At 38.0% G+C, this 10,430-nt stretch overlaps 2 protein-coding genes across 2 annotated transcripts; both read left to right on the top strand.

Annotated features, from left to right (window-relative positions):
- Positions 1-5,747: 5,747 nt before the first annotated feature.
- On the top strand, positions 5,748-7,355 carry LOC109861446 (uncharacterized protein K02A2.6-like). Its single transcript, XM_020441100.1, has 3 exons — positions 5,748-5,910; positions 6,142-6,527; positions 6,630-7,355. Exons 1-3 carry the CDS (start codon positions 5,748-5,750, stop codon positions 7,353-7,355), a joined length of 1,275 nt encoding a protein of 424 aa, XP_020296689.1.
- Positions 7,356-7,509: 154 nt separating this feature from the next.
- Positions 7,510-8,978, top strand: LOC109861445 (uncharacterized protein K02A2.6-like). Its single transcript, XM_020441099.1, has 2 exons — positions 7,510-7,681; positions 7,756-8,978. Exons 1-2 carry the CDS (start codon positions 7,510-7,512, stop codon positions 8,976-8,978), a joined length of 1,395 nt encoding a protein of 464 aa, XP_020296688.1.
- Positions 8,979-10,430: the final 1,452 nt, after the last annotated feature.

The raw sequence follows: 10,430 nt of genomic DNA, 5'->3' as shown, positions 1-10,430 counted from the left end.
ACGCGAGTTAAAACGATTCTACTCGCCCCGCCCGAATGTCGTCTTTTATCTTTCAACCAACTCACTAGTGATTGGCTGATTAGGAACACGCGACAATTTTCACGATCTCGAATAGATTATGAATTTGTTTTTATTATACATTTGTTTAATTATACATAAGAAAAGAAACGCTACATAGATAGTTTCGCTGAGGTTTGCCAAGTCGGCAAATTCTTGGATGAAAATTTGGGCGCCGTACAAAAAATACGTTGCCTAGCACAATAGGACGACTAACTCTGCTTTAATAGAAAAGGTTTGAAACAGCTGTTCAAAATGTCCAGAATATTAATCAAATTGCACGTCACGATAGAATAGAACAAATTATGCACAACAAAACAATTAATAACTTATTTGCGGATTGCAAGTGATAAAAATTTGGAAAAGTAAATACAAAAAGAATACAAAATAAGAAATATATAACTAGAAAAAAATAATAAGTTGAAGAGAGAGAGAGAATCCGAAAGTAAATGAACAAGTTATCAAAAGTGATGACCAAGAGTAAACCTTACTCGAATGTAAATTAAATTACGTGAAATAAATGCAACAAATCCAACGAATACGACACAAATCGTTAAACTACTACGCGATCTAAACTCGCAACTCTGCTAATTGAGAGTAAGGATATGCGCAAAACACAACGGACACGGCAGGAAGTGTCGATCGGACCCACAGACCTAATTAGACACGATAAGAAACGGACAAACAACGGATTTAATCGGACAACACTAAGCAACAAACATATGACAAGCCTGTTTTGACACAGTTTTAATCAGACATAAGTTAAAACGGACTTTTGACCATCTAATTTGGACACATTTGCAATCAAACAGTTTTAATCGGACACAATAAACAACGAAAACTTCTGACAGTGTGTACATTTGAGAAATAAATATTTTATCTGTATCATACTGTTGTATAAGGAATATTTTCGATTAGGTTATTAAAGTATCGTTTAAAATATAGATGTAGTTATATGCGGCGTTTCGTATATCAATATTTTTTATTAGTCTTTCTTGGCTCTGCTGAACTGACTAGGATCCGGTGCGGATGCCCGGTAAGCACATTGCGAACCGTCATAAGATAGCGTGTCCAAGGACGCGGAACGCGAGCGTAACAAGAACGACCGAAAAGATGCAATGATCAGCATTGCACTTTTCGGGTCCGGATGTCGCGTGTTCCTAATCAGCCAATCACTAGTGAGTTGGTTGAAAGATAAAAGACGACATTCGGGCGGGGCGAGTAGAATCGTTTTAACTCGCGTCGCCGCCGGAGATTCTGTTCGGCAGGGCGCCATTCGCCCTGAACTTGTTGTGAAGTCAACCAACAGCAATAAAATATTTATTGTTTTGTAAAGACAAGCCTTTTCAACTAAAGTAACTATACCAGTATCGGGACTAGTACTTATAACAGGACAAGTCTCTAAAATTTAATTATTATTAGATTAAATTTGTAAGATATTATAAGAAAAAAATACTTTTCACGTAATGTTTATACTTTGTAGAAATAATAAAAATAAGGATAGTATTTATCAAAACTGTAACTCATAAAAACATTTTTTTATTATGTATCTCAGTTAGAAATAAGCTAAATCGTATTTCTTAATGAAACGCTTAAGAAATCAGTTGTGTGATTAAGAAGTATATATTACAGTATATATTTAAATTTACGAAGTAATTGCTATTATTTGTTTTTATTTAATACATTCCTTAAGGATATAATAATATTAAAAATTGCTTAAATACCGTTTATTTGTTAAAAATCATGCGTCCTGTTATTAGTACACTTTAATATCAAAATGTCCCAGAAGCAGGACGACTTGTTCCGATTTCGGTCAACTATCTACACGAGACCGATAGCAAAACAAGTAAATGATTTGAAGTTTGAACACTTGATATTAACAATTTACACTACTTAAAAAAGGTAAGTATTTGTAATTTAATTTCTTGTAATAATAGTTTAAATAATAAATTCAAAACCTAAAAAATAAATATGTTATTTGAAGAAACTAAATCTTAACCTTCAAATTTTTTAACAAACATGTGCCTTTAATGTTTTGTTTATGTTATATTTATATTTTGTTTATACATTTTTTTTAAGTTTCTACCAAAGCTTAAGTAATTTATCCTTAAAAATACAAACTTATGACTAAATTATTAATATACAAATTTATATTTAATAATATAATTAATAATATAGATGTATATTTACTTAATATTAATAGAAAAAACTATAAAGAAATAATATGCAATGTTTCATTTTTTACAAAAATATGTTTTGATAATATATTTAGATATAAGTCTTAAAACATAATGTATTTTCACAATAAAAACATTTTCAAGGTATATCTTTTCTTCTTCATTTATTTATTAATTTTTATTTTTTGTAATATTTTCTTTTTTTACTTTAATTAAAGCAAAACCTTTATTCTTATCATTAGTAACAATTCTGTCCTGAAACTGGTACTTTCAAAATAGGACACTAGTACAACCGATTTTGGTTGTGCTGATACTGATACATTTGCTTAACCTTTTTTTGGTGAAAAGTTTTATTAAATAGTGATTAAAATTACTTTCTTAAAATTATTTTTATGAGATAATTGCCATATCTTTTAAGACAAATGATTGTTTTACAAATTTCTTTTACTACATTTAAGCAATTTTGAATTAATGGTTTAACCTTCCCTAAGCGTCCTAATACTAGTACACACACACACACACACACACACACACACACACACACAGTTACCTTATATAATACTTCAATTTCCCTGTTCTGACGGCGATCCTCGGTACCCACGGGATAACACTCTACTATCAAAAAATTAATGAAAAATATACGCGCAAAGAAGAAGCCTTTTTATTACTGTTACAAATAAAGTCTTATTATTCTCGCGGATCTCTTTAACGGCTCCCCTGCAAGATGAAATATATCATTGTATTCTTTGCATATCTGGAATAAAACTTTTCTTTCTTCTTTATTAAAATACTTTACTCGCAACGTCTTATTTTTTTACGACGCATTATTTTACTCGGTTCTACGCTTACACTTGTTACCTCACTTTTTATCTCGCTTTCTGCATCTACGTGTAATATGCAATTCTAAAAGAAAGACGCTTTTTTCTTCTGTAAGTTTGCGCGGTTTTTAATATCTATAATTTAAAATAATAACAGCGCACCTGCAAAATTCTAAAAGTTTATATTGTTACGTCCTGGGGACTCCACGGGCCCCTTTTTCTTGCAACGCGGCGCGTCAACGTAGAACAAATTTCCCTTTTAGTAAACAATAAAAAGCAATAAATAATCCGAGCAGACCTTCTATCGTTTGGAGACTTGGACTTCAGACGATAGAAGAGCAAACGGAAACCACATCGGCGCCCGAAAAGATAAATCGCGCCTAGCAATAACCCGAAATTTTACGATAACGAGCAAGAAAACTTATTGTTTAAACATCCTAAACAAACCCGGATATCTCCGGGCCAGGAAGAACACCGCTCATAAAAATTAGAGCAGTCGGAGCAAATAGAACTCCGACGCCACGAATAATCCACAAAACTTTATTATAAACAAATAGCAAAGGGTCTAGGTGGCATGATCGAAGACCAACACTCTCCCTTTTCCCTTCTCCGGAAAATCGGACGAGCCGACCGAGCCGAGAGATCGTCGCCGATTGGCGATCTCACGAAGTTTACCCGACCACTAACTAACAAATAGGAACTAGCGAAGCTCGACTGAGTTTTCCGATTGAGAGAGTCCGCTTACTCAAAATTGTATATAAGCCGAGACTCTCGGGATCGGAGTCAGATAGAGCCGCAAATTTTAGAAGTACTACAGCGAGTGAGTGAGTGACAGTGAGTGCAGAAAGTGAGATCCCAGAGTGAACTACCGTGCCGCAACGGCCCAGAACCTTTTATTAATCAACATCACTGGTCCGCAGCAAATAGTAAGTCCACATTGTAATTATTTTCATTTGGAGGTTCCACTGTTCGCGAGCTTAACTCCCGATTTCGCGACTAATTTTCGGAGAAACCGATAGAACAATTACTTGCTAACTGGAGACAAGTATCCAGATAAGCAAGCAACCAGAATAAACACGCTCCCAATCTTGTTTTTCGGAAGAGCTACTCGCGGTGCATAGCTGTTTCGAGTGGCATTTGAATTTTTCGAAAGAGCTACTCACGGTGCATAGCCGTCTCGGGTGGCGTTCGAATTATTTTTTTTCTTCCCTAAATCACGGAAACAAACAAAACCCGCTTATCTCCGAATATCAGTCGTAGAATCATGACACATTCAAATTTATTCCTATCATTAAATCTATCGGAACCTAAGAAATGAAACAAAACCGAATTTGTCAACTGACATAAGGAAATACATTTCTAAGATGATCTAAGTTGCGTAAACATGGGTTAAAGAGGCTGGCTGCACTAAACAACTCGTATTCCCCCTCTCTTTCACACTTGCACCCTAGCTTATAGATTACTTTGTACGAAACGATGATGCGCTCCGTTATTGTATTAGTTTCAACACACCTGTATGTTAGTAATTTGCTAAGATTTCGATTTGTCTTTTTTTTTTTATAAATATAACTTACTTTATAATGTGTGGAATCAAACTAAAGAGTTATTCTTTGTTATCCTTCTCTCCGTACAACCCACTCTCATTTCCTCGTTAAAATCGCTAGGTCCCGTCCTTGGTAAATGAGACTTGCGTCTCAGATCTAAGAAAGGACCAACGAGCGAGTGTTCGCTAGACAGAGTAAGATCGGCGTACGCCGTTGACCTGTCGACGAATATAAACAAATTCGCTCGACTCTCTCACAGCGGGACTTCCGTGTCCACTGTAAAGAGAGATATGGAAAACGATGCGTTTACTGTTGCGTTTCACCACAGCCCGACCGTATCCATGGGCCAAGACGTAACAATATAAAATGGCAAGAAAATAATATACTATACTTGTAACTATGACAAAATATTCTATATAATATTCTTACATAAGAAATTATTTAATATTAAAATAAATTAACATTAAAAAAATTTAATTTAATATTCTTATATAAAAAATAAGTTTGCCTTTTGGTTTTGTAAAGGAGCCGCTTTTCCTGCAACTTGTCCGGCCTTTTGTCTGCCGGACAGCTTGGTCGTACCAGGACTTAGGTGAGGAGAAGGAAAAGATTGCGACACGCTCGGGTTTAATTTAATATAAACTTGCTTGATATATTTAGTTTTTACTTATTATAAACGGTATTTATCTCACTCGACATATTTTACTCATTCGAAAGCCACGGAGTGTTACAAGTGTACGTACACGGTATCTTATTAACTCATACGGTATTACAAATTGAAACACAGTATTTTCAATCGATATTTTGCACGCAGAAATAAATTGTGATTGCACGTACATTCTAAAAAAGGGGTTAAATTGGGAGCGGGTACACGGTGGGGTAATTTATTTTATACCGCGGAGTGAACGCGAATACATACAACGACGGAGTAAGACTTGAGTGACACTGCTTGTTGGCGCGGTGCGTGCAAAATGCGGCCGGCAGGCCTGTAGGGGTATAGATTGAGTCAGCACCTCGCCCCCGGTACTGACTGAGTCATCGCTTCAGCCGGCGAAGAGAGGAAGAGACCGTAGATAGTAGAAAAAAATCAAGACGCTACGTTGAAAGATATTGTAATCGAGCTCGAATCTCACCTGAATATCTCAGCGAACATGAAAACTTTAGAAAATCCGTCTACTGTGCTTACTTCGACGTCTAACGCTGTTTGTGTCAAACCAAAAATCAGAAAACGTCAATCTTTAATTCATTCGAAGCAGAAGGAGGACGTGACAAATTTATCTAAACAACCGTCGTCTCTTAAGTGCAACGGATGCGGTGGTCCACACTTACGTTCAAAATGCTCTTTCCTTTGACGCCACATGTTATAAATGTTCTAAGATAGGTTATATCGCTAAAGTGTGTCGCTCGTTTGACCGTGTTGATCATTTGACTACCGAAAACTCGATTAGGACAATTTGGATAAGCTTCAGATTCAGTCGAGTACTTCGGGTAACAAACATCGATGAGTCTACATTTTTGCTTCATTACTTGGTAAAATTGTTCAAGTTCAGTATGACAGCTGTTCGGATGTCACAATTATCGGCAAAGACACATGGCTATGTCTTGGAAGTCCGACTTCACGAGCTAGCAAAACTATAGAACATGCTGGCGGCAACTCGTTGAAGACCAGTGGATGTTTCTCGGGCAAGTTACGCGCTGCCGGTCACAAGGGCATTGTAACTTTTGATGTTGTTTCACGTGACGGCCTTAATCTGTTCGACCTAAACGCCATCGACAAACTTGATCTCTGGTCCATGTCTTTTGGAAGATGTCGCGAACTGCTTACAGACGAGATAGAACAATGTTCGACCTTCAAAGCCAACAAGCTTGCTTCATCCGGTGAATCTCTTACTTTGTCCATTTCTCTCAAAAAATTTCTTTCGCTGTTGCCCGTTTTCCGAAGCTTTTTTCCGCTGGTTTTGGACGGTGCAAAGATTTCCAAGCAAAATTCATTCTGATGGAGAATTCTCCCTGTTCAATCTTTTTGTCGTCAGATTCCTTACGCCATGGAAAAACCTTTCAAGGAAGAGTTTCTGCGTCTCGAGTCTCTCAACATAATCAAACGTGTCCACCTGTCAAATTGGAGTACACCGATTGTCATCGTCAAGAAACCTGATGGAAAGATCCGTTTGTGTGCAGACTATTCCACGAGAGTTAATCGAGCCCTATGCGATAACACGTATCCTCTCCCAAACGTCGATTACATATTAACCAAACTAAGCGGAAATAAGTGCATTAGTGTCTTAGACCTTAGTGAAGCTTTTTTACAAATCGAAGTCGCTGAGGACCAACGTGATATCACTACTATTACAACCCCGAAAGGTTTCTTTAGATTTAGACGTCTCCCGTTTGGCATTAAAACAGCTCCAGCCATCTTCCAGCAAGCTATGAATTTTACTCCCTCTGGTTTAGAAGGTGTCTATGCTTATATCGACGATGTTATTGTGGCAGGTTTTACCCGTCAAGAACACGATTTTTGTCTTCTTTTAACCTTTAAACGTCTTGAAGAAAAAGGATGGAAGTTGAGACTTGACAAATGCCGATTTGCTCTTCAAGAAATAAAATATCTTGGTCTTATTGTCAACGGTTCCGGCGTCTCTGCTGACCCCAAGGCAACTCATGCAATCGCGAACATGCCCTATCCGACCTGCGTCTCAGAAGTTCAGACTCTTCTGAGAATGATAAACCATCATGATAAGTTTATTCCTCATCTTCATTAAATTAAAAAACCTCTTGAGAATTTTACAAGGAAGAACCAACCTTGGATTTGAAACTCACAGCATGCCTCGGCAATTCAACGCATCAAAGAAATCTCTCTCAGTCTTCTGCTTTTAGATCACTTTGATCCCGCGAAGACACTTACCGTTGCAGCAGATGCTTGCTCTTCTGGTATCGGTAGTGTATTGCTTCAGCGAGATTCTAACGGACGTGAACGCGCCGTGTATCACATGTCTCAAAGCCTCACCGATTCTCAACGCAACTATTTCCAACTGGAAAAAGAGGCTCTTGATCTTATTACTGCTGTGGAACATTTCTATAAGTTTCTGTGAGTCAAAAAGTTTATTTTGCAGACCGACCATAAATCTCTTGTTGCACTCTTTCAAACTGATAACACCAAAGGTTTAAAACCGACAACAACTGCACGCCTGAAGCGATGGGCCATAAGGCTTTTAGGTTATAACTTCAATATTGAATACGTCCGTACACAAGATTTCGGTCAAGCTGACGCCTTATCTCGGCTCATACAGAAATTCCGTCAAGACAACCTTGAAGAACTTCAAGTCTCCTGCATCCGCTTGGTGGAAAACGAAATTCATCTAATCAGAGATTTCTCTATTGACAAATTCGGAAAGGACCTTCGTTTAAAACTTAAATCTGCCACTCTTGCAGATCCAGATCTCTCAGCTGGTATAGAGGCTATTAGGATTGGTAAAACTCCCTCTTCTGACTCTCCAGTAGTGAAACTCTACTCGAAACGTCTTGATCACTTATCCATCATCGACGATACACTTCTCCTTAGAGACAGAATTGTCATACCACAGAGCATGCAATCCAGCATTCTGACTTTGCTTCACAATGGTCATCCTGGCATCAGAAGAATGAAGCAGCTCGCTCGCAAATATGTCTACTGGCCAAAACTTTCTGAGGACATCGAGCGTCTTGTAAAGCAATGTAACTCCTGCGCTCTGACTCGGAAACTACCCGTGAAAGTACCTATTAGTTCTTGGCCGGTTCCCTCAAGGCCTCTTGAACGTCTTCATCTAGTCTATGCGGGTCCGATTGACGGGCAATATCTTTTAATATTTGTCGACGACTTCTTAAAATTTATCGACGTTGCGATAACTTCCACAATTTTGGCCTCTGGCACAGTCGAACTTTGTCGCGAAGTATTCTCTAGACATGGACCTCTCGAAATTCTTGTTACAGATCATGGAACACAATTCACCGCAGATATTTTCTCCAACTTCTGCAAAGACATGCATGTCACTTACATTTTGTCTGCCGTCAATCATCCTCAATCAAACGGTCAAGCAGAAAGAATGGTCGACACTGTTAAAAGAGTCATCGCAAAAAATCCGATTAACTGGAAGAAAAAACTCCAAGATTTTCCGTACAGCTACAGATATACCCCTAACAGCTTAGTTCCAGAAGACAAATCCCCAGCCGAAATATTTTTTGGTAGACGCATTGTTTCTCCTTTCTCCAAGTTGTTCCCAATTCTTTCAAAAACACTCCGGTTTCGAAAGATACCTTTTACAAACAACGAGATATGCTACAACAATTTTCAAATCATCATGGTGCACGTCAGAGAACTCTCCAACCCGAAGATCGTGTCGTCGTAGCCTTTCAGAACAAACGCGAACTAGGCTACGTCAAAAAAATCTTATCTATTTCTCGCTATCTTGTCTTTTTAGACAACGGCAAAACGATCGAGCGCCATATCAACCACGTTTGGAAAGGGGGAAGTATTCCGGCGACTCCTGCTTCCGCAAGTTTGCAGGCGTCTCCTGCCTCCACAATTTCGGATGACTGGATCTTCTGAATGCAACCCAGAACGGAACTCAAACGAGCCTCGACCCTCTTCCCTCAATCCAACGTACGGTGAGTAAGAAAACCAATCAGAGGCAGGCCTTCCTGAATCCGTACCCGAACCCGTACTTGTTCTCGAACCCGTTCCAGAACCAGAAGTCGACGAAACCCCGGTCAGACCTGTCCGCCAAAGAATCCTTCCTCGAAGATTGATTCTAGATCCGAGAGCCAAGTCCGGTAAATATGCCGAATAAGGGAGCAGCTTTCTACAGCCCTGAGTTTGACATATGTTGTCAGGTCATTGCCCTGAGTGACTTTCTGAAGGTTTCATGTAATGCTCTCTGTTTGTTAAGTAGTTGTTAACAAAAATGTGTGAAACGGTTTATTGCAATTATCTCGGCAAGTAATCACGTTAGGAAAAAATTGTATAAACAAAAAATGTAGGAAATTTGATGTTCTATAAAAAAGGTTATTATGTTCATTTACCTAACTTCAACCGTTTTCATGTTAAAACGCAAAAAAACTAAAATTGTGGAAATTTTTCGAGGGGGAATGCAGAAAAAAGAAGTTAGGTTAGGGTTAGGTTAGGTTTTTAAGGGGGGGTGCAGGGGGGGCACAGCCCCCCCCTGCCTACAACTTATTACATCAACATGTATCTTGTTTTTTGTACGCAGTAAACAATTTGTATAACTTTGAACTTGACATATTATATCAACATACATCTTTGTTTTCATGTTGTTGTCGACTATCGTGTGCGGCTTAGTCCGTGTTAGTCAGTAGTTTAGTTAACTTCAACGTGTTAAAGCATATCTGTTTAACATGCATTTCCATGAGTTTCTTCATCTTACACACGAATGGGACCGCTTGTGGGATTTCTTGTGCGAGAAAAAAGTTGTACGCAGTGAAGTAATATGTCCACGATGTCAACATTCACTGCGTTTAGCTAGTAGTGCTGACAATCACATATTTCACTGCAGAAATTCATATTATAAATTGAAAAATCGCAAACGGCATCGAACCGTATGCAATTTTAAAATCAGCGCGTTACATGGAACGTGGTTCGAAAAAGCACATTTAAGTTTAGCAAAGATTTGCTAATTTATTGCATATTTTTTGATGATGCCACCACCACGACAAGCATTTCTAATAAATGAATTAGAAATAAATGATCATACTGTCGTCGATTGGACAAATTTTTGTCGAGAGGTGAGAAACCTGTTAAAATAAAATGTTTCGTAAATTTGCTTATTAAGAGCGATCTAAGT

The sequence above is a fragment of the Pseudomyrmex gracilis genome, unplaced genomic scaffold, assembly GCF_002006095.1.
Source record: "Pseudomyrmex gracilis isolate BER0280 unplaced genomic scaffold, ASM200609v1 scaffold_764, whole genome shotgun sequence".
In the NCBI taxonomy this organism is placed as follows: Eukaryota; Metazoa; Arthropoda; class Insecta; order Hymenoptera; family Formicidae; genus Pseudomyrmex; species Pseudomyrmex gracilis.
The sequence above is the reverse complement of the archived record's forward strand: the minus strand, read 5'-3'. Positions and strand labels throughout refer to the sequence as shown.